The sequence below is a fragment of the Hoplias malabaricus genome, chromosome 5 (assembly GCF_029633855.1).
Source record: "Hoplias malabaricus isolate fHopMal1 chromosome 5, fHopMal1.hap1, whole genome shotgun sequence".
In the NCBI taxonomy this organism is placed as follows: domain Eukaryota; kingdom Metazoa; phylum Chordata; class Actinopteri; order Characiformes; family Erythrinidae; genus Hoplias; species Hoplias malabaricus.
Genome location: NC_089804.1, coordinates 34483913 through 34509074, shown reverse-complemented (window position 1 = coordinate 34509074; position 25162 = coordinate 34483913). Strand labels below are relative to the sequence as shown.

Sequence of the window (25162 nt, the reverse complement as noted above, 5' to 3'; positions counted from 1 at the left end):
GAATTTTGACTTAAATTTATCAGATTATCATTTAATCTCAAAAGACTTTGATTTAGTTCATAGAAAAAATCTGACAAAATTTCAGGATTATTTTCTGAGGTATTAACAGGAGACGTTAAACATTCAAAGTCTGTGGTTGGCTTAGAAGGTTCTGACAAACTGTCATTAAGCTGTTTTACAGCATCTAACAGAAAAGGATTCAGAGTTGTACACGTGTCGTATTCATTGAGTGTGTTTTGTAATTTCGATAAGCTGTGCTCCAGTTCAAAGAAAACATCATGCAAACTTTTAGCTGTATTTTCTGAGGTATTAACAGGAGACGTTAAACATTCAAAGTATTGGGTTGGATTTACTGACAAACTGTCATTAAGCTGATTTACAGCTTCTAACAGAAAAGGATTCAGAGTTGTGTACGTTTCGTGTTCATTCAATTTAGTTTCTAATTTTGAAATACTGCGTTTTAGTTCGCAGATTATCTGAGTGCTATTTAAATCATGTGAAAAAGGACTGATGTTAGGCTTCTTAGCTTCATTGTTTAAAACCTCGTTGTTAGGGCGTTTTTGCACCATTTGACTAATACAATAAAGCAAATGAATAAATAAACATTAAATAAAATAAGTTTTACATTCTTGAGTCAACAGTCGATGGCTCTTCACAGACGACAGCATTCGTAGAAAGTAGCATCATAATAGTTTCAGATTGTTTTTACTGAAATCTAAGGATGAAAAAATACAAAAAGCTTCAATTAGGACTAGGAAATACACACAAAATTATGAATAACATATTGTACTTTACTTACAGGGGAAGAGCTTCATCATAAGTGGATGTGTTCAAGTAGGAGGTGTCTCCAGTTCATAACTGTTTAGAACGTTAGACTAAAGAGATACGAAAATTTTCATGAATAACATTATAAAATACATATTACATATATATACATTTATAAATATATATATATATATTTACTTACCCTAAGGACTTAGTCTTGGAGCTTGTAAAATATTAGCCATCACGTCTGTTCTTGTTTGTTCTTAATCTAAAAAATAAAAATAAAATAAATAAATAAATATATAACATTTTTTAAATGAAATATAAAGTAATATTCTTAAATTAATCTTATTTTACGTTATAAATGTCAGTTCTTACCTTTTGGTTCCAGTCCGAACAGTATATCATCCAAAGTTGAATGTCAGCGTGTAATGCGTAGATTTTTGAGCTCCTAGATATACTGAGTCACTTATCGTAAACTTTTCTGACGTACAGCGAGGAGGAGGGTTTAGGAGGGGCAGCGTTAAGACATCTTCAAATGTCATTTTTTATCGTATGAAAACAGTATGTTTTGGGGTGTGGGTCATAGACCGGGGGAGAAAATGAACGATTTTAAAACAATCTTTAATCACTAAAACACCATTAATCATTTAGAACTTGGAGTTAGAAAATTAAAAATTTACTTATGTATACCCTGTATGTGTGTGTGTGGGGGTACGTGCGTGTGTCATAACCGTTTGATGGGGGGGGGGGGGGGAGGGGGGTTGAGACCGTTGGACGATTCCTGTAATTCCAATGTGTGTGCGCGATAAAGTGGTGGGGGGTTCACTTATGTGTGTGCGCGCGATAAAAGGGGTGGGGTGGTTGATCGTTAGCGATTACGGTAGCGAGTGTGCGACTGATAAAGCGTAGCTCGTGACTTGACACCTGTGATGAAACAGAGCCTGTGCGCGCGTGTGTGCGCGATAAAGGGGTGGGGGGCTCGCGTATGTGCGCGCGCAATAAAGGGGTTCATCGTGGGGGGTCGTAGATCGTAGATATCTATAATAAAACAGAGCGAAGGGCGGGAATTACGGTTAAAATACACGTTTATGATTGGTTGAGGGGAGGGCGGGAAATCCGGGGGTAAAATACACGCTTGTGATTGGACGAAGCGAGGGCGGGACTTTTGAACAAGGGCGGGAAAATACACGCTTATGATTGGTCGATGACAGGGCGGGACTTCCGAGCAAATAAACGCTTCTGATTGGACGAGAGGGCGGGACTTCCTGTCAAATACACACTTCTGATTGGACAAGGGGCGGGACTTCCCTTCCAAAAGGGGGCGGGGTTGATGACGTGGCACGCTCTGATTGGCCCAAATGACCTGTCAAAACGAAGTTACAAAAAGTGCATCATATATCTCTCTGATAGCAAACATAACACTAGTTATGTATGTAACCGTGGTTATGTGAATAGTGGATGACCGCCAGGGTTCCTGGTCATTTGGAGAGGCGAGAAGATCCAGGTCCCTGAGGCAGTACAGCATGAGCCGAGCAGTTATATACTGCGTGGGATTCTCACGCTGTGTCACGTGAGTGACTTCATGGGCATATGCTCTCAGTAGGCCGTGGCACAGCAGGGATACCACTTTTGGCAGCGCCCTGGTGGTCATCCACTATTCACATAACCACGGTTACATTTGTAACCAGCATTATCAACTGGACAGTGACTAGGGATATTAGTTAACATCAGCTTAAATTAATGACTTAGTAAAATAGACATTCACATATAATGAAGTTTCAAACATTATTCTGTCCCTTTTACATGCTAAAATTAGCTACACTACCAGCTGTTGATAGGCCACTCCCGCAAAGAAAGCATGGAATTCTCGCTCGCAGCAAATTTTATGGTACATGCAAGTCAGGGTTACGCAGGAAAGATCCCTGAGCAGGTCCACATTTGCCTGCTCTCAGGTGAAAGTCTACACGAATCTTAGTATGTTTTTTATGTTCTAGTTTTCTGTGGAGAATATGGGCAAGCACCAGAACACAGTACTGATCTCAATAAATATTTATGTCTATTTTGGATTGGTTAACTTGTTTGTAGATTCTCAAAAGGAAGAAATGCAACACGAAAAAGTGAATGACAAACAAATACATGCTAATGGCCTCATTAATTTTTTTCAGGGGGAAGGTTGATATTTATATCGAATCATTATTATCCATTCATTCATTCATTGTCTCTAACTGCTTATCCAAATTATTATAATAATTATTAATTATTATTAAAATGGAGACAATACGAGTGGATCAGACACAGCAGTGCTGCTGAAGATTTTCTAAACTTGTTTAGAAACAAGGAGGTAGTCATTATGTAATGGCTGATCAATCTATATTTTTAGTCACCTCAGTGTTGTGAAGAGTCCCGCTTGTTTCTCTAAACACTACAAACCAACATGATCTGCAGGCCTAGTTAATTTGATGTCAGCATTTAGTAAGCAGAGTTTTCTTAGTGCTTTTTCTGCAGTATGACTGTAAGAGGTCATTGACAGAAAGTGTGGTGTCTCTGTAAATAATCCAATGTCCAATGTGAGTCCACAGAGCTGGATTTTAAATGTGCATTTGTAAAAGCTCAGTGCAAACATGGATCAAGCCACAATCAAAGTGACTCTCTTCGTATTCCTCTTCATCTGTGTCACCTCTGCCCCCACGGTGAGTTTGGAGGTCATTGTCTCTTTTTATTAAAAATTAAGTTCATTTTAGTAATTTGTATTCATTGTTATGGTAAAATATCCATAACTCATTAATACAAATGCAGAATGTAGTTATTAACCTTCCTGTCACATCACATGTGTTTATAAAAATGTGTGGATTTAATATAATTAGTTTTATAATTACCATTATAAAAAAATTGAATGTCTGTAGTGATTTGAAAATATAAAAACATCAGTTCAGCAACTCTGAGGTGAAGGTTCACTAAGATTTGTGTGTGTGTGTGTGTGTTTTTTTTTGATGGGGAGACGAGAGACAGACATGAAAAACAGAAGCTGGAGAGTTCACTTTAAAAAACCCTGGTAACAACACCAGGGTTTAAACATTACACTGGGCAATGTCAGTGGATTTGGATATTTGCCTGCATCAGTTATGGATCAAAAAAATAAGTTCATATTTAGAAAAAACTTAAATGGGCCTTAACATTTGCACAGGCCACAATTGGTGTTAACACTTTCTATTCACTGTATTGTTTCATTTAATGAATATGTTTAATATTGCAATATTGATTTAATAATTCAGACTTTTTATGTATTCACACATACAGTGCTTACTTAACAAATGCGTTTCCAATGTGGTTAATCAACCATCTATCTTTTTTCCTGGAAGAAAAAAATATATATGTCAAGCCAGCACACTTTGCTAAATTCTAACAAATCTTACAACAATTATAACAACAGTCTGGCAATTATATTTTAACTCAATCAAATCAACCAAGCTGTGAATAGATAATATAAAATGACGAATTTGAAAAAAAAAAACAGTCCACAGCCCTGTATCAGAGTGTAAATTTTGATTGTAGTTACTGTTGTTTGTAATGTTTATATGTACAGTCCACAGTCTCAATGTAGTCCTCCATTTTGTTGTCTGTGAGATCCTAATAACTGTCTGTAACAAACACAATCAAATAATGAAAGCAACACCAGGGTTTAAACTTTACACTCGGTAATGTCAGTGAATTTGAATATTTGCATGCATCAGTTATAGATTAAAAACAAAACAGAAGAGTTAATATTTGGAAAAAAACAAATGAAATATGTTATAATGAAGCTATGGATGCTTATCAAACATATAGCTGCTTAAGTTACTAATGCAGAAGTTTAACAAAATAGTATTTGTTTGAAAAAAAAGTACTTAATTTCATTACTTAAGTACTTAATATTATTTATGTTTTAAAATAATAGTTTTTGATATTATTAATGTATTTTCCGAAGTGTCATATTGCCATTTGGACCCATGGCTATATACAGGGGTTGGACATTGAAACCGAAACACCCGAAAACACACATTTTAGTGTGGAAGGTTTCATGGCTAAATTGGACCAGCCTGGTGGCCAATCTTTGTTAATTGCACATTGCACCAGTAAGAGCAAAGTGTGAAGGTTCAATTAGCAGAGGGTAAGAGCACAGTTTTGCTCAAAATATTGCAATGCACACAACATTATGGGTGACACACCAGAGTTCAAAAGAGGACAAATTGTTAATGCACGTCTTGCTGGCGCATCTGTGACCAAGACAGCAAGTCTTTGTGATGTATCAAGAGCCACGGTATCCAGGGTAATGTCAACATACCACCAAGAAGGATGAAAAACATCCAACAGGATTAACTGTGGACGCAAGAGGAAGCTGTCTGAAAGGGATGTTCGGGTGCTGACACGGATTGTATCCAAAAAACATAAAACCACGGCTGCCCAAATCACAGCAGAATTAAATGTGCACCTCAACTCTCCTGTTTCCACCAGAACTGTCCGTCAGGAGCTCCACAGGGTCACAGGGCCGGCATGCTATAGCCAAACCTTTGGTCACTCATGCCAATGCCAAACGTCATTTTCAATTATGCAAAGAGCACAGATCTTGGGCTGTGGACAATGTAAAACATGTATTGTTCTCTGATGAGTCCACCTTTACTGTTTTCCCCACATACGGGAGAGTTACGGTGTGGAGAAGCCCCAAAGAAGTGTACCACCCAGACTGTTGCATGCCCTGAGTAAAGCATGGGGGTGGATCAGTGATGGTTTGGGCTGCCATATCATGGCATTCCTTTGGCCCAATACTTGTGCTAGATGGGCGCGTCACTGCCAAGGACTGCTGAACCATTCTGGAGGACCATGTGCATCCAATGGTTCAAACATTGTATCCTGAAGGTGGTGCTGTGTATCAGGATGACAATGCACCAATACACACAGCAAGACTGGTGAAAGATTGGTTTGATGAACATGAAAATGTATTTGAACATCTCCCATGGCCCGCACAGTCACCAGATCTAAATATTATTGAGCGACTTTGGGGTGTTTTGGAGGAGCGAGTCAGGAAACGTTTTCCTCCACCAGCATCACGTAGTGACCTGGCCACTATCCTGCAAGAAGAATGGCTTAAAATCCCTCTGACCACTGTGCAGGACTTGTATATGTCATTCCCAAGACGAATTGACGCTGTATTGGCTGCAAAAGGAGGGCCTACACCATACTAATAAATTATTGCGGTCTAAAACCAGGTGTTTCAGTTTTATTGTCCAACCCCTATATATCTATGTGACATGATATTTTTATAGCAAATTTTTCCCTAAATTTCCCCATTCCTAGGATAAAAGTGTCCTTTAAAAAATAGATTAATGCTGAATAACCACACAACAAACAGTCAGTGTAAAAAGGTAAATATAAAAATGTTTAAAATAAGTGTACTTTACCATTTCTAAAAAACAATTTAATTCAGTGGTTGTGAATAATTTACTGAATGATGAATGTTGGGAGGTGAATGTCGTAGGTGAATGTTGGGAGCAGACTCGTGAAGACGAGTTTATTCCTGTTTGTTGATGTTCCTAAATGTTCTGTTGTGTGTGGTGTTATTATTTTTCCATTTGGTTTAACTGATCTTAGGTAATCTTTATGTTTGCCATTTAAATAGTATGTAAACATAGATGTAATCAATATCATTCAGATGTTTGACGTGCAATGGTTCATTGTACATTTAAAATTAATTTAATTATTCATTGTTTATAACCGCTTATCCAATTCAGGATTGCGCTGGGTCTGGAGCATACCCATAATCACTGGGCACAAGGCAGGAACACACCCTGGAGGGGGCGCCAGTCCCTTGCAGGGTGATACACACTCACACATTCACTCATACACTTACACCTATGGACACTTTTGAGTCACCAATTCATCTACCATTCATCTTCATGTTTTTGGACCGGAAGAGACCGGAGCACCCGGAGGAAACCCACGAAGACACAGGGACAACACACTGAACTCCTCACCCAGAGTGCAGCTTGAACCCAGAACCCCAGAGTGATATTGACACTACAAGCTGCCACTTTGCCACCCTGTATATTAAAATATTAATCGTAAAAAATTGCTGCAATTGTGTGACCAATGATGCCAGAAAAAATTCAGTAACAAAAACAAAGCTTGGTCACAAATCAAAGGTGTCCAACAGGTAAAGAGCATTTCTATATAACAGTCTTCCATTATATTAAATTAACCAGCTAGCTCATAAATCCTTCTTTGTGAATCAGCTCCTAGATATGCACAGCTCAATTTTACTTGTTTTTTCTTAGCCACAGGGGAAAGTGGTTGATATCTACAGCTTCCACATAAACTCCACTGTAACCAGCCGCTACGCCGTCACCGTCATCACCAGCCGAGTGGCAAACCGTCTCAATGAGTCCAAAGAAATCCATTTTCAGGTCCAGATTCCCAAGAATGCCTTCATCAGTAGATTCAGGATGTGAGTAAACTAAACTCTGGGGCATGCTCAGTTAATGACCCCTTCCAGTGTAAATCATATGGTTGACTTATATCTTGGTTTGAGCATGTTTTTTTGTGGTGGTATTTGTGCTAGAAGGTTTATCCAGAGTGAATAAGCAGTTATGCCCAGAGGCAGAGCATTTTTTCTCAAATAGCCAAGGTTTTATAGGCCACACGGCCACACACCTAATAAACCAATTCTTTAAACTTTCACACTGCAGCAATGGCAGTCTGGGTGGAGATAGAGGCAGGGACTAATTGCATATTCATGGCTCTTTGTTTACTGAATGAAGGAAAGTATATAGAGTTTCATCTAACTCTATATCATCTAGTTTCATCTTCGGTGACCGGAAGTAAACATTTAAATAGCAGAAGGTTTTTTTTTTAAAGTTGATATTATTCACAAATTCACACTTCACCAAGAAGGATGGGCTACATCACATAGTGTAACCAGGCTTCAGCCCTGTAAATCAGACTTGCTGTAATGAAATTCAGATTTCTTGCAATGTACAAAGTGTAAACCAGTTGAAGTGTTGCTTTAAATTTCCATCATGTCTGTAAAATGATCATGCTCAGGACCATGGAGGGGAAAATGTACGATGGAGTTGTGAAGGAGAAAAAAGAGGCCCAACAGCAGTACAGTCAGGCTGTGTCTCGAGGAGAAAGTGCTGGAATCGTCAGGTAAGACAAAGTCATTAGTTCATTTTCTGTAATTACTTTGTCCGTGTCAGGAATCACTGGTCACAAAGCTGGAACACAACCTGGACAGGGCAATATTCCATCACTGGATATCACACACTCACCCAGTCACTTAAACACTCCACATCTGTGGATCATTTAAATGACCAATCCACACACCGACATGTGTTTTTGGATTTTGGAAGGAAACCCATGCAGACACTGGGAGAAGACACGAAAACCCTTGTGTGTTTTGTACCGTAAGTAAAGGAGTGGAATTGTACTTTGTTCTATTACAATTGTAGATTTTTACTTTGTATTATTTTTATACGTCCAGATTCACCTGTTATATTTTACACAGTTCTATAATGAAAGTTTACAGATATTCACCTCTCCTTCTGGAGAAGAGAATGCAATGAACCTTTAGAGAACACAACTGGACTTTAACACCAATGCTGTGCCTTTAAAGGTACATTTATACTGTTTGTTTCTTTAGTGACAATAATGTACTGTTTACTTTATTTCTGAGAGTCTACCAAAGACAAGTAAAATAGGTGCGATTTTTGGACAATTGAGAAGCAAGCTTGAGGTCGGAGGGTCGTCTGTTCGATCGGCAAGAGAAAATCCTTTCGTGGCTGGACAAGGGGCCTAACCCCCCCCCCAAAAACTGCTCCCCAGGGGCCAAGATGGTTGGCATCGAACATGAGTGTTCGCTGCCCCTCATGTGTGTGAAGAATTGCTCACTAGTGTGTGTTTGTGTGTTCATTGCCACGGATGGGTCAAATGCAGAGAAACAATTTCCCTAAGGGGATCAATAAAGGTGTTTCTTCTTCTTAATACCCTGCCTGATGTCTAATTGTTTTACCATAGTTTACTAAAGTTTTAAGATGCAGAAAATTTTGACATAAAATATATTTTTTTCCAAAATTTTTTTACAGTTATATATAAACCTATGGCCACCCCAGGTCAGATTAATAGTAATTACTTAATGCACAATGTGTCCTTGTGCTCCAGTTCAGTGGGACGGACTCTGGAGGAGTTTAAAACCTCTGTGACGGTGGCTGCTTTCAGTAAAGTGACTTTTGAACTCACCTACGAGGAGCTGCTAAAAAGACGCCTCGGACAATATCAGCTGCTCATCAACGCCCAGCCGATGCAGACCGTAGCAGACTTTAAGGTGAAGAAAAACTAATAAAATCATAAACGTCCAGAATCTAACCAATTTTCACTGTAAAAATATCCAAGTCTGTGAAATGTCTAAGGAATGTGTTGTACATCGGATTTGCATCCTATGATAAGTTTATATCTCTGTCAGATTGATGTGTACATTCACGAGAGTCCAGGGATTTCCTTCCTGGAGGTGCAAGGAGGCTTAAACAGTAAAGAACTAGCCAATGCTGTGACCACTTTACGATCAGATAAAGAGGTAAATGTGATTATACACCATAGAATCTCTAATCAAGAGTTTGTCCTCCCCTTTGCTACAGTTTAGCTTCTACTCTTCTGGGAAAGGTTTACATTAAATGTCGGAACAGTTCTCTGAGAATTTGATTGCATTCTACCACATGAAAATTAGTGCGGTCATATGCAGAGTTCTTTGGACACACTCCCACTGCTTTTCAGCCCAGTCATGAGGGGGCTTCATACCCCTCTAGTTATTGAGCATGGTGACCTTAAGCTCATTTGAAGCTTCCATATTCATTTTATGCTTTGGAGATAATATAACCCAAGTTCATAAATATTACACACAACTGATGAACTGTATTGGCTCTTATTTTGTAATTGCAGTTGTGGGTGAACTTCTATCCCACTCTGGAGCAGCAGACCAAGTGTAATGTTTGTGGGCCAAATGGAATGAATGGGGATTTGATTATAGCTTACGATGTAGAGAGACCATATCCCAGTGGAGAATTGAAGGTATCTCTTTTATTTTGATGCTAAATAAAATTACTACATCATAAAATGTTGTTCCTCTACTTCAAAGGGGCTTCAAAGCTGTTTCCTTACATATGTGAACTAAAGATTTATGTGTTTAAGATCTGACCAAAATGGACATGCACACGGAAATACAAAATACTTATATATTTTACACACCAAGCATTACAAAATCATGTATAAGGATAGGTTTTAAATATCAGTGAATTTAATGACTTACCTGTTTACCATTATTACAGGTATAGAAAAAAACTATTTCACATTTATCGTAGATGTTATTTACAATAAGTGTTATTTACAGGAAATGTGATTGTATTTCTGTGAAATTCAACAGTACCATTATTAGAAGTAGATTTCTCCTGCTATTTTTCTTTGTCTCTTTCATATTTCCAGACATCACATGGCTATTTCGTTCATTACTTTGCACCGAAAGACATTCAGAGACTCCCCAAAAATGTGGTCTTTATCATTGACCGCAGTGGCTCCATGCATGGACGAAAAATTGAGCAGGTGAAGGAAATAGAATGTCTTTAAAAAAATGTGATTAATTATTATTATTTTTAACACTATTAATGGCAGGTTAGTTTTTTTTGTTTGAACCAGTTTGTTCTTAATAGAGTTAGATATTTACATGGGGGTGGCCATGTTTAAAATAATGCTTCTGACACAATTTCTCATATGTCCAGGCCTGTGGGTGTCAGTTTAATGACTGTTCATATAGCAATTATAGTCACTGCTGTCTCTCTCTCTTTTTTTCTTTGAAAATGTCTCATACGTGTTGCCATTGTAGTGTTTGGTTTTGATTATAGACCCGTGACGCATTGCTGAGGATTGTGGGAGATCTTGCTGAGGACGATTACTTTGGGCTAATCGTCTTTGACAGTGAGGTAAATGTCTGGAGACGTCAGCTTGTCCAGGCCACAAAGGGCAACCTGGAGGCAGCCAAGGCCTTTGTCAGAGGAATCAGAGACCAGGGAGGTGGGAGAATTTCAAGGTTTCTTTGCATTTGAGTGTTTGAGATTTAAATAGTGTGGTGAAGTGCTTGTGGTGATGTTTGTAAAAAAAAAACAAAAAAAAACTGTGGAACTAGATGTCTCCATATTGTCACACCAGCATTGAACCCCACTTTCTGAAAAGGTTTATATGGAATGACGATGACGATAATGATGATATTGATGATGATGATGATGATGATGATGATGGTGTGATGATGGTGAAAAAGTGGAAAATTAATTGCTAATAACCACAACTATTTAAAACACCTGATTTTAGCCACAGACATCAATGCTGCAGTGCTGAAGGGAGTGAAGATGATCAACAAACATCCACAAGATGGAGCTGCCTCCATTCTCATCCTGCTGACTGATGGAGACCCCACTTCAGGTTTTTGCTCAAATAATAATAAATGTAATATTATTAGCAGTGTGTCATTTTGGAAATCACAAAATAATCCCTAAATCCGGCTTGAAGTCATCCTTTGTGTCTGAATTTAAGCAAATCTGCAAATGGTTATACAGTCATGGCCAAAAGTGTTGGCACCCCGGAAAGTATTTCTCCCAGAAAATAATTGAAATTATACAGGTTTTGTTATACACATGTATATTTCCCTTGTGTGTATTGGAACAACACAAAAAAACAGAGAAAAAAGCAAAATTGATATCATTTCACATAGAACTCCAAAAATGGGCCAGACAAAATTATTGGCACCCTCAATTTAATATTTGGTTGCACACCCTTTAATAAACTTAATCAACATCAAGAAGCTTCTTAAACATCTCAATTGGAATTTTGGACAACTATTTTTAGTAAAATGCTTCAGGCTTCTCATATTTGAAGGAGGCCTTCAACCAACAGCAGTTTTAAGATCTCTCCATGGGTGTTCAGTGAGATTTAGATCCATACTCATTGCTGACCTCTTCAGAACTTTTCAGTGCTTTGTTTCCATACGTTTCTGTGTGCTTTATGAAATATGTTTGGGCTGATTGTCCTGCTGGAAGACCCATGACCTAGGACACAAACCCAGCTTCCTGACACTGGGTCCTACATTGTGACCCAAAATCCAGCACATAGTCAAGGCACCCAGTGCCAGAGGAAGCAAAACAACCTCAAAACATCTTTGAACCTACACCATATTTGACCGTATGTACTGTGTTCTTTTCTTTGTAGGCCTCATTCCATTTTCGGTAAACAGTAGAATGATGTGCTTTACCAAAAAGCTATATCTTAGTCTCATGTGTCCACAAGTCGTTTACCCAGAAGGATTTTGGCTTATTTACATACATTTTGGTAAACTGCAGTCTAGCATTTTTATGTTTCTGTGTCGGCAGTGGGATCCTCCTTGGTCTCCTGCCATAGCGTTTCATTTCATTCATATGTCAACGGACATTTCACGCTAAAAATGATGCACCCTGAGCCTGCTGGACAGCTTGAATTTCTTTGGAACTTGACTGGGGGTGTCAGGGGTGCCAAAACATTCGGCCATGACAGTAGTTTGGGACAATAATTTTTTTCATGGAAGATATAGGATAAATTAAATTATTTTTTCTTTAAAAGGAACACTAGGTAAGATATAGTATATTTGATTCAGGGCTTTCCCTACACTTGCAGAGTATCTTTTAGTTTTACAGAATTGTCCTGAAATCAAGAGTGAGAGGGCCGTTTTATACCCTCCTTCAAAAGTTACATAGTTACAGAGGCTCTATACTTCCTATTACAGCTCAGTGGAGCATCACAATTTTGAAGCTGTAAGTGTACGGTAAAAATTCCACCTAGTTTTTCATTCATTCATTCATTATCTGTAACTGCTTATCCAGTTCAGGGTCACGGTGGGTCCAGAGCCTACCTGGAATCATTGGGCGCGGGAATACACCCTGGAGGGGGCGCCAGTCCTTCACAGGGCAACACAGACACACATTCACTCACAAACTAACACCTACGGACACTTTTGAGTCGCCAATCCACCTACCAACGTGTGGTTTTGGACTGTGGGAGGAAACTGGAGTACCCGGAGGAAACACCTAGTTTTTGTTTATATATATATATATATATATATATATATATATATATATATATATATATATATATATATATATATATATATATATATATATATACACACACACAGGATGGGCCATTTATATGGATATACCTTAATAAAAAGGAAAAAGTTGGTGATATTAACTTCCTGTTTATGGCACATTAGTATATGGGAGGGGGGACACTTTTCAAGATGGGTGGTGACCATAGGAATTATCCAAGACAAATAAATATATTCTTGTGTTAGAAATTCAGAAAACACTAGATGCTTTCCATGTCTGTTTTTCTCCAGCCTTTATACTAATCTCTCCACAGGTGAAACTGACATAGGGAGGATTCAGGCAAATGTGAAAAATGCCATTGGGGGGAAGTTTCCTCTGTACTGCCTGGGGTTTGGATTTGACGTTAACTTTGAATTCCTGCAGAAGATGGCTCTGGAAAACAGTGGACGTGCTGTTCGGATATATGTGGATTCTGATGCTGATCTACAGCTGCAGGTAGTGTTTCTGGATTAAAACCACATAATTACTGCAACGATTCAGAGTTTCAGCATCATGTTCATGCTCTGTAGGGCTTCTATGAGGAAGTGGCCACTCCACTTTTAACTAACGTCCAGTTGAACTACACTGGAGCAGGAAATCTCACCCAGACCACTTTCAACCACTACTACAATGGCTCTGAGATTGTAGTAGCCGGACAAATCACAAACAACAGCCTGGAGTCTTTCCAAACAACCATCATCGCCATCTCGGTAAGAACATCAGTTTTTAAATGTCAGTTTAAAATAGCAGGACTTTTACCAAGAATAATAAGAGCAAATAACTAAAACATGCCTATAGCGTATTCAGAAAGCTACAACCATAACGGGTGCTAGTTGTAGGAGGAATTGAATTCATTTAAATGAGTGAGGGTGAGAAATTTTGCCTTTTTGTTCATTAGTCTTCAATAATTGCCTTGATTTACAACATTTCTACACCACATTGACCTGTGTATGTGGTTACATATATGCTTAAAAGAAAAAAAAAGAACAAAATTTGGCTGTGCTTAGGTAGAAAAGATTCTAGTGTTAGCCAACAGCAGGCTATCAATCTGACTGGATTGGAATTAGGCCCGCCCAATGACAGGTAATGGATGATCTGAGTTAAAACTAATTCAAATTTGAAAACCCAAAAATGCTTCCATCAGAAATAGTGTGGGTCTGTCCCAAAACCTAATGAGCTGTCTACATAGAGAGCATTTTACATCATAGTGTCATAGTTTCAATTGTGTTAATCTCAATTGTATATAAATTTTTAGATAACTCATTATGCTGCCTGCTGAGATACCTTAATATTGCCACGTCAAATTGTAACTCAGTCGTGAAGGCAATCCCATTATGCAATGAAACTCCCATCATATTCATATTCCCACACATATTATTTTCTTCCAATGCAAAAATAATTGAAATTGCAAAACAAACAGGGAGACTAAAATCCATCACGCTGAAACACTGAAGAAAGCTAGCTGCTGAGGCAAGTAAATACCAGTTGTATGCTGTTGTAGTGTAGTAAGGTACACTGAAAAATATAAATATATTTCTATATTTATATTTATAGTTTTATAGCATTGACCTTATTCAAACTCCTCTAATCTCTGATATTTGACTTAATGATATTAATTAAAGTTTATATTTGGCTTAGGCAATTAAAACATTACTAATTAGTTTGAGAGTGAATAATAATCACGCTAAGTGAGTACGTCAGGATTTTCAGGAAAATAATGAACAAATTGCAAACACTGTGATTTCAAATAATGAGAGTTTTATTAATAAAGAGAAGATATTTAATTAACATAGCGTAGCCTTATAATCTCACGGTATCACAACAGGGAAAACCGATTTTGACCTTAAGGTGGGCTAGGCTCTACTGTCTTGTGATTAAATTGTTGCTAACTAAGGTTAATAAAGGGTAAATTATAAAGAAGGGTTTACTTTAGACATTAGCTCCTGGAAAAGGTTTGAGATACGCTAGCTTACTCGTTCGCCGTTTCACCGAGCCGTCGCGTCCTGCTGTTTAATCTCCGTGCTCTGGGGTTGTTCTCGTCGTTCCCACGTGGTGAGAGGCAGGCCCGCTTATGGGAAGATCTCTTTCGGTTGAGTTGAAAACTTTCGGCTTCAAGCTGAGCTGCGTCGATCAAGATTTCCCCTCTTTGGAGTTTCGCAGTCGTGGCTGGTTTTCCACCGGAATGGAGCGGCTTTTTCAGAGTATTAGCTAGTCTCGTTGTTCAGTTTTCCAGGAGTAATGTCTTCAGGAATCAGCTTATAACGTTAATATATCTGTTATCGACTGATCAAAAGGTTGATATCTTATTCTGGCCGCAAATAAGTTTCACCCGCTTTGATCACTCGTGAGATCACACTTCGATGGGTAATAACATAAACAAGATTAAAAGAAAAGAAGATATTCAAATTACTCGACGTATTAGTAAAACTTCATACTCTTAGCTAATTTCGAGACGTCTCTCGTAAGCTTTCAATGAAGTCTCTGAGGTTTTCCTTTGTTTCGTTGTCGGCGTGGAGACGAAAGCGTTTCTTTGTTGTTTCAAAGTTTCTCGGATCTCCTCGTTGTTGTTCTCGTCGGCGTCCTCTCTTTTCCGCTTTCTTTCGTGGTTTGTTACTTCTGTCGAGTTCTCGGGACTGAATTCTCGTAACTCTGTTGAACTTCGAACTGAGCTCTGTCTTGCTGCTCTGTGTTTTCAAGGCTGGCGCGGTCACGCCTTAACGGGAGGAGTCCTCTTTCTGATGGGACACAAATTCAGTCTCACGTGACTCTCGCGAGGGGGAGAGAGTCGAAGGGGATTTGAATCATTGATTCACACATAAAGAATATGAATTTCACGTATCGAAATTCTTATACCTGTTATCGACATATAACAATGAGTACACTGGATTATTAATATCAAACGTTTACATAAGGTTCCATCTTTACGTCCCATTTATGATGCTATGCTGGGAAAGAATATTAATTCGCTTAATACTATTCAGAGGTAGGATTTCTCTTCATGATAGAAACAATCCACAATATACAACATTTCATTAGGAGGTAGGCATTCATCTGAGGGTACAGAAAGTGACATTAATACATTTATTTATACACAACTAATCAGAGTTCGACTATTTTCCGCTATGGTTTCCGGCGGCTCCGAGCGAGGCGTAGTTTCGCCAGTGTCCATTTGGGGTCGCTGTTGATCCATGTGTAGGTTGTCACTTAGATGAGTCAATGGGGTTCAATTCGAGGTCACCCCCTCTGAACATCTGTTGATTCCCGTGGGAGATAACGAGACATTGAGGCGCCACTTTGTTCCAAGCGGGATTATAACCCTTCCTTTTGTTTGAGGTCCCTGTCTCTTAAAAGCATTATAAAAATTGGTTATCTCGACAGTTCCTGTTAGTTAAAAGAGAGAAGGGGGGTGTTGGGGCCATGTGTTACTTTAAAGGGTTCTTTGATGTTTCAGCTTATGTGTGTGGGGCTGCTATGTTGCAGACGAAAAGTCTTCTTCAGAATGGAAAAGTTTTAATTCAAAACTTTTCATTTCTTCATTTCGATCTGTCCAAATCTATCTTTGGTCCATACTCCACTACATTCCCCCCTTTCTTTTCAGTTTTATAGTTCGGCAGGGATCATGGAGCTGAAAAGAACTTTTGCTGTGGAGGAAGGTGAGATCAGCAAGCATATTCAAACACATTTCCAGAGCTAATGTATTCCTATTAGTGTATGGGTGTATATGGAATGTGTATGTTTGCATGCTGAAGGGATTCTAATTATTTAGGGGCAGGTCTTGTTCAAACGCAACCTCGAGAGCTGATTCTTCGACATGGCCTTCGGCTTCATATCTAAGACTTGGGGGTTCACCTCTCTGGGCTCTTTTATGTCTAACGAATTTAACCATTTTATTAGACCAAGTTTCTAACCTGCTCTGGAGGGCTCGAGTGCGTTTGAAATAGAACCAAGCTATACCAAAGGTCAAAAGATATCCTAATCCTACCAGGATAACTAGTAAGGTGTCCGGGGTGGACCATGCATAGGTGACAGGCTGAACTGGCCATAGGGGTTGAGACGATAGTTCTCTAAGAGTGTTATCTATGGGGGTTAGGTCAATGACTTGGGTTCCCTCATATTCTAGGCGAGTTAGTGTTTTAGTATCTAGCTCGATGATGTGTTTGGAGAAGAACTCTGAGATTTCTATGTCGCTCTCATATTGGTCAGGGTTTAGGTGATACAGGGCCAGGTCTCCTACATGTAAGATTGCGTTTACGGGGACGTCTACCCAGAAGGTTTGGCTAGGAAGGAGTACCCTTTCTGAGGTGTCATGTTGATCATAAGTTAGTAGGGCCTCTCTAAAGGGGGTGTTAACCAACCAACGATTTCCAACAATTTCAGCTTGACTACTGGTTACCAAACGTCGGGGTGTGACGACTACCGGGCATTGAGTATTACTCATCATAGGCTTAAGGCCACAGATCCCATTTGCGCTGTCACGAATGAAAGGTTTGCTAGGGCACAAGTAGTGAATGTCTTTAGTGAGTGTGCACATAAGCAAATTGGGTACCAGATATAGGTCGGGGTTATCGTCTTGGTATGCTACAAGAGATGTTGTTTTCACACGAACGTAGGCAGAATCTTGCCAGAAACCAACGTTGACAACATCTTTCAAACGGTATGTGTTTTCAGGCGCCATTATGGGAAGGTTAATAATGAATGCTAATTCTCGGTCTTGAGGATTAACATAAATTGGGATGGCGCTACCTAAGGTATAGGCTAGGTGAGCCTGGAGGTCAGTAACTACTTCTCGAGTTGCTGTAGATAAAATCTCCTGTACTAAGGATAGAGGCACCAGGTAGGGAGGAATTCTCCCCATGGCTAGGCTATCTACAGAGGAGCTGATTTCTTGTAGCATATCAGACAATAACATATTCACAAGCTGGATGTGAGCAAGGTCAAGTTGTACTACTGAAAGCATGGAGTTAACCGTCTGGAGCGTTTTGTTCAAGGCGACACTGTGAGCGTTGAGCACTACGACAGTGCCACGTAGGGTTTGCCCAATGGTTTGCAGGTGTTGCTGCTGTTTGTCTAATTGGGTTTTAATGTTTGGAATTTCCGCTTGTAATTCCCCTACTTGACGTTTAACAGTGGCTACATTGACGGCATTGACGGCGGACGTTCCGAGACTCAGTAGTGATCCCACAGTTGCAGCTGCCATTAGCAATCCGCCTATGAAGCGTTTAGGTCGTTTATTAAAACCATTTAGTTCTGATTGCGTTACGGTGAACTTTTGTAACTGGCGGAGCATGTGAGTTACGTCTGCTTCAGCATGGCTGATAGCTTCCTCAGTCCATCTAACTCCATTCCGGCCAGTCTGCAGAGTGGTTATCGGTAGGTTTTTGCTACACGCTTCGGCGGGATTCAACCGTACAAATACTCTCTGGGTATGGAGGCGGCAATTAGTGATTAGCAGTCCCGGCTGGTCTTTCAGTATTATTCCTGAGTCAGGACCCGGTTCAATCACTTCAGGGAGCACGGCGGTTCCTAGGGAGCCGACGATCAGGAGAATGAGCAGCGGGGCCATCCTACCGGAAGAGATGCTCATGGTTAGATTTAGGGTATTTACGGCGAGTCGTTTAGACAAATTTATAAAATTTTCCACGATACCCCCCTTTTGATAAAAATTTCCTAGAGTAAACACTTTATAATAATTGACGATGAGGGACTAGGGTCTTGCACCCTGAGTGTCCTCAGTCTGGTTAGAAGCTCGTTGCCTGCTAAAGAGTGAGAGAAAAAGGGAAAAGGGGTAGGAGAACTAAGGTATGAGTAGAAGGTTATAGTTGTTTGTTAACTAACACCCTTCCTGCCTCTGGTTCTGTCGTTTATGATCTAACACACGCGTTAGTATCCCCTACAAGTCCCATGGGGGTTGTGTGTGGTCGGATTTGCTTGCGGTGGACCCATTTGAATTCGGTACTGCCCCGAGCTTTGTTTATTTTGATCCTGTAAACAACGGGGGACAGTTTGTCTGTTATCTTATAGGGACCGGACCATCGGGGTAGGAATTTGCGGGCCAAATTCCCCCCTGTTTTTCGCGACCTTCCAACAGGTTGGACAAAGATGTAGTACCATACTTTGTCCCCTACTTGGAGTTCATCGTGGGATGCTTTGTGATCATAGTACGCTTTGCGACCTTCTGCACTTTTTTCCAGTTTCTGCTGGGCAAAGGCGAAAGTAGCTTTGAGGTGTTTCTGCAGATCCTCCATATACTGATGAGTGGTGTAGGCTACGGCTATGCTAGCTTCACCTGGCTGATATAACAGATGTAGAGGCAGAGTCATTTGTCTCCCTGTCATCAACTCAAAGGGTGAGACCCCGACCGCATCATGTGGGGTCGCCCGTATGGCCATCAGTACGAGGGGTAGCTTGACATCCCAGTCTCGTTGGTTTGCTGCTACATACTTTTTCAGTATGCTAACAACAGTTCGGTTGGCTCGCTCTACCTGACCTGAGCTTTGAGGATGGTAGCTAATGTGAAGGCTGGCTTTTACTCCTAAGAGTTGCCAGAGCTGCTGCATGACCTCAGCTGTGAAATGTGTCCCTCTGTCAGAGTCGACACGGCTGGGTAGGCCAAACCGTGAGAAGACATGGTTCATCAGTAAGTATACAGTGGTTAGCGCTGTGTCATTCGGTGCGGGGAGGCATTCTACCCATTTAGTGAATGCACACGGACTGTGAGGAAGTACTTGTTACCTCTTACTGTTCGAGTGAGTGGTCCAACCCAGTCTATCTGGAGGTTTGACCAAGGGAAGGATACTCCTTTCTTTTGCAAGGGGGCTCTATGAAGAGGATTTGAGGGTTGAAATTGGCAACATACCAGACAGCCTTTAATATAGTCAGCCACATCTTTTATCATGTGGGGCCAATATGCCACCTGCCTGAGCGCATGGTGTGTTGCTTTGACCCCTTTGTGTCCCGCAGATGGGGAGTCATGGGCGTGCATCAGCATCACCCCCCTGTGGCACTGAGGAACCACGAACGTAGGTGAAGTGTGCGAGTCAGTGGCATGAACTAGCAAGCCTTTGACGACTTGGAGGGACGCTCTGGCGCCGTATAGGTCTTTAAGGCCTGGTATGGTGTCAAGATCCTGTGCTGCGATGGGATTAGTAGATGGGTCAGAGATATGGCTAAGCATTTTAGAAATGGATGGGTCTCGAGCTTGGAGAGTAACTAAGTCAGCGTCCGAAAAAGCAGGGTTAATAGAGACAATGGTAGTTTTGGCATTGTCAGGCGACGCCTTTGTTACAGTTCGAGACCGTGTGACAGCTAGGACTTCGATGTCGGGTGGGTTTGGAAAAAGGGAGGGATCGAATGTCCACGATGTGCCTTCGCGGGCCCCTTGTTTGGCTAAGCTGTCTGCTTGATCATTGAATTCTTTGTCATCTCCCGGGACTCGGGAGTGACCCTTCACTTTCTTCCAGTAGATCTGCAGGTCATGTGTGTCTACCAAGTGTTCGCATGCCGCGAAAAGCTCTTTCTGTTTAACTGGCTTTTTGTTTGACGTGGTGTAGTTGTTGGTTTTCCACAGTCTCAAGTGGCATGTGAAACTTAGGCGCGCGTAGTTGGAGTCTGTGCAGATCACCAACGTTTTTACGCTTTTCTGGACTGCAGACTGGATTGTGATGAGAATTCCTGCTATTTCAGCATATTGGGAGGACTGAGCACCCAATTTGAAACTTAGGGGTTCGTGAGGCCATCCGTTTATTCCGATAATACCCACCCCTGCCATCAGGGTGTGTTCTCGGCGGAACGAACAACCATCTACATACGCAGTGACAAGGTCTTTGCATGTGTTAGGATCGAAATAGTGGTGGTTAGCCACGGTGGGTAAGAGGGTTTCTGGAGATTGTGGCACTTGGGAAGGAATGTTTCCTTCGCATCGCCTGCAGGAAGCAAGGCCTGTGCCTAGGGGGCTCTTGTAGTTTTGTGCGTAACGCACCTCTAAGTCAAAGCTTTGGAGAGCCATTAGCCATGATGCTACTCGAGCGTTAGTTACTACACCCTCTCGAATTCGTTGGCTGTTTAGGAAAGTGACTGGTTGATGATGAGTTTCAACAATCACCTTCTGACCACCTAGGTAGTTGGAGAAATGTTTGACTGCCCACACTGTTGCTAGTAGTGCTTTTTCGCAGTCACTGTATTTGTTTTCGGCAGCCAGCATAGTTTTACTAGCATAGGCTATGACACGTTTGTCTCTGTCGTGTAATTGATACAGACCGGAGCTGAGACAGTGGTCCGAGAACCCTACTTCTAGGTAGAATTCTTTGCTACTGTCAGGATAGGCAAGGCATGGAGCCGTGCACAGTTTCGATTTCAGTGCCTGCATGGCGTGTTCTTGGGCTTCGCCCCAGGTGAACGGAGTGTCCTTTTTCAGGAGGTCATAAAGTGGACGAGCTAGGTCCGCGTAGTTCTCTATGAATTGTCGTGAGTAGTTGCATACTCCTAAGAAACTGCGGAGTTCCTTAAGATTGGTGGGTGCTGCGAGGTTTGTTACCCCTTGCACTCGACTCACTTGTGGTTCAACACCATCAGTGCTTACGAGCAGACCGACGTAATTCACTTTTGTTCTGCACCACTGACATTTGGAGAGTGATATTTTCGCACCTGCTGTTGTAAGCTGGTCAAGAACATGATCAATCTCGTCAATGTGTGCCTGTAGGGAGTGGTTACGCATGAGTATGTCGTCCACATATATGAGGGTGCCTCGCTCGCGGGCATCAGGGCATGCTTTGTTTAAGAAAATATTAAACTCCGCGGGTGAGTTGGCAATTCCAAAAGGGCACCGAGTGAATGTGTACTGTCGGTTTGCGAAAGTGAAAGCGAGCTTGTGTTGGTCTTCTGCTTGCACCGGGATGGTCCAGAAGCCAGAGGCTACATCGATGGTGGAAAAGTATTTAGCGTTTCGGACCGAGGGAAGTTCTTGCTCCAATTGTGTCATCGGCCATCGAGACAAGGGAACCTGTTGATTTAGTTTCCGATAGTCGATGGTTAAGCGCCATTTACCATTTGGTTTTATGACGGGCCATAATGGTGCCGAATACGTGCTGTTACAGGGTCGAATTATGCCCTTTTCCAGCAAGTCATCAATGATTTCTTGTACCGGTTCATAGGATGCCAACGGAATTTTGTATTGGCGGACAAACGTGGGTGGTGCTCCTGGACGGGTGGGAATGCGTACTGAATGAATGTCAGTGAGACCACAGTCCGTTGAATCTTTGGAAAAAGATTTTTGATATTTAAGGAGCACTTCACAGAGTTTCTCACGTTCTTCTTTGCTTTGGAGGGCGTCGGCCTCCTTTAGAACTTGTTCGACTTGGATACGAAATTCGGAGTCAGATAGTTCTTTCGAAGTACGTGGATTTGAAGTGTTTTCTCCTGCTTCGGGAAGAAGAGATGGTTCCCGGGAGGATTCCGGGAATGAATCTATGGAAAGAACCGTGATCGTCATTTGATTGTCGTCAGCGAGATCTATCCTGCAAATGGCGTCGTTACTCATGTTCAGAGCTGAGAAGAGAGCAACAGCTCGCGTCGGATGAGTGTAGAACACCTTTGATTCTGCCTGGTCAAGAAGCAGGGATTCAGGCATTGGCCCTATGATCGGAATTCGCAACTCGAAGTCATGGAATTTCGTACTGACTAACCAACCCAGAGGGGATTTGGTTGAGTGAGGCGCAGAGTGTTAAAGAGGGTTTGGCTTATGGCGGACTGGTCGGTCCATAGAGCCAGAACTGCATTGTCTACATGATGGTCCTGCATTATGAGACCATTCACGATGGGAAGGCCGGGAGCGTCTGTTGTGGACGGCTGTGTGAAAGTGCACAGGAATGTGTTCCGTTGTTCTAACATGGCACTAGGGGGCCAGGGAGAGACTGCTGTCTCTGGTGTGGCTGCCATGGGCTCAGTTTCCTCTTCCTCGAAGTGAGGGATCTGACTTGGTGGATCTCCTATTGATTCAGGCCGGATTTCGAGACGGCAACACTGAGCTTCCCGGTGGTGCGGGGTGCAGATGGGTAAAGGCTCACGCACTTGTGCCCAGATCTTTGATCTTTTGAAGTCAATCAGTGGTTCGAAGCGATTAAGGAGATCTTTGCCGATGAGGAAGGGAATTGTTTCGAGAGGAGACACATGGACTGGATGCACTAAGGTCATTGGTCCAATGGCTAAGTGTATTAGTGCCATAGATTGGATAGTGAGGCCTGCATGTGAATACGGCTGAATTTTAAGAGAACAGTTTTGGAGCTGTATCTCGCGATTTTCACGCCGTGCAATGGCTCGAACCTGGTGGAACAAGGCGGAAGACATGGGCGTGACATCTGATGCAGTGTCCAACAGGGCCTCATGTACTAGCCTTCTCTCCACAATGGTGGACAAGTAGAATTTGCGTGCAACCCCTTTCTCTGTTAGGTGTCCCATGAATTGTCGGACGGGTGTGTCGCCTTCAATGACTGAGGGGTCATTTGGCGTTAAACCTTCTTTACCGTCTAACTGAACAACCAAAACAGCACTGGAGGGTGGTTGCGAGTCACCCCCCTGTATCATTGGGTCTTCAGTGTTTGTTTGGGTCACGAGGAGATTGCACGGTGCGCTAGAAGGCGGAGCTTCGCTTGTCACTTCTCCTACATAACTCTCTAACATTTCTGGGGTGTTAGAGGATGGCTTTGGGTTAGACCGCACAGAGGTGATAGAAAGAACGTCAGGTTTTTTCTTTTTCTCTTTACAGATCATTGCAAGCATTCGGCGGATGTCCTCTAACTCCTTAGAGCTGAGTTCCGTGCCTTTAAGCTTGTCTTTAGCGTGATTTTCTTTATTTTGATACCAGTATTTCTCTTTCTTTTCTCTATAGGAATCAGAAAGCTGGTTCGGAGCTGTTCGCTCATATCCCTTATGGGGATGTGATGGTTTTCCACGGCCCGCACCGCGGTTTTCTACAGGGTAATAGTCACGACCATACCCAACCCTGTCCCGAGGGTTCCAGAAATCTTTGTCGTGATTTCTGTCTGGCCTGCGAGGAGGGTAGCGCTTGTATTGGTGTGAGGGCGGATGAGGTTTCGGGCCCTCACGGGTCCACGGAGTGGAGGAAGGGTCCAGGGCGGATCTTGGTGGATCGGCCTGGGTGGCACCTTCTAATTCTAAACGTGGGGAGTTGGAGTCGACATTAAAGACTTGGGGTGTTTCGGACCGCCTGTTGGGAATTTGTTGGGATTTTAGGAAACCTCTGAGTGCTAAATCGCGCAGCTGTCTGCTAGACAGGGTGCGAGGGCAAGCTGAGACTCCCAACTGATGACTGGTGTGGGGATGGAGGTTTTGGATAAATAGTGATTTGAAATTTAACTCTTCCTCCATTCCGGAGTCATTTCTAGGTCCGAAGTAAGCCTGTCTGAGTCGGTTATAATATTGCTGAGGGGATTCCTGGCGTTGCTGTTTTATGTTCAAAGCAGCGGCCAGTCCGGTCTGTGACAGGTGGTTGGAGAATTCTTCCTCCAATGCTTGGCACAGCACATCATATCGCGCTTTTACATAGTCTGGCTGACGTTCAATGAAGTTACTGACATCTCGGTTGGAGGTCAGTTTAATCACGTATAGTCTGTCATCTATGGTGATCCCGGGGAACCTTTGGAGGTAGAAGTCAATATCTTTTAGGTAGGAAAAGATATCATTAGAACCGTCAGGTTTGGGATCAAAGCGGGTTATATTACGCGCGATTTTATCTAGGTCCTTGTATGAGGGACCATGAGAGGGTAAAGGTTGAGGGGCCCAGACACTGGGTTGCAGTGCTCTGGGTCTAGCAGGGCGGTGTAAGGGACGGCTGACAGGAGACACAGGGGAAGGTGAAATACCCGTTGATACCAGAGGAGGTGCTGCAGCAGCTCTAAAGGTTACGGTCCCTGAGTCTGGTTCCTGATCCTCACTATCTTCCTGCTGGCCTTGTCTTTCTGTAGCGGCACTAGGTGGCACATCAGGTGTGACCTGGGGCAGTGTGTTCCCTTCAGCTATTTCGCTTTGAAGTTGACTTAACTCTGCCTCTACCTTTGCCTGCTGTCGCCGTGTTATCTCAAGCTCACGTTCGCTGGCTCTGAGCTGTACTACAGCGAGGAGGGCTATTTGACCTAATGCCTCAGTTCGGGGCTTGCCCTTGAGGATGTCGGTTAAGTGGTTCTCTACCCACT

At 41.9% G+C, this 25162-nt stretch overlaps 1 protein-coding gene across 2 annotated transcripts in view; it reads left to right on the top strand.

Moving 5' to 3' along the window:
* Nucleotides 1-2598: 2598 nt before the first annotated feature.
* LOC136697541 (inter-alpha-trypsin inhibitor heavy chain H3-like) overlaps nucleotides 2599-25162 on the top strand; it is a 35052-nt gene continuing 12488 nt past the window's right edge. For both annotated transcript variants that reach the window (XM_066672725.1, XM_066672724.1), the window contains exons 1-12: nucleotides 2599-2720; nucleotides 3348-3458; nucleotides 7077-7246; nucleotides 7843-7947; nucleotides 8959-9121; nucleotides 9260-9370; nucleotides 9733-9861; nucleotides 10273-10389; nucleotides 10689-10857; nucleotides 11152-11262; nucleotides 13231-13412; nucleotides 13487-13666. In XM_066672725.1, the coding sequence (XP_066528822.1) occupies nucleotides 3390-3458; nucleotides 7077-7246; nucleotides 7843-7947; nucleotides 8959-9121; nucleotides 9260-9370; nucleotides 9733-9861; nucleotides 10273-10389; nucleotides 10689-10857; nucleotides 11152-11262; nucleotides 13231-13412; nucleotides 13487-13666 (1506 nt within the window). In that variant the 5' untranslated portion in view covers nucleotides 2599-2720; nucleotides 3348-3389. The remainder of the gene's footprint in view (nucleotides 2721-3347; nucleotides 3459-7076; nucleotides 7247-7842; nucleotides 7948-8958; nucleotides 9122-9259; nucleotides 9371-9732; nucleotides 9862-10272; nucleotides 10390-10688; nucleotides 10858-11151; nucleotides 11263-13230; nucleotides 13413-13486; nucleotides 13667-25162) is intronic.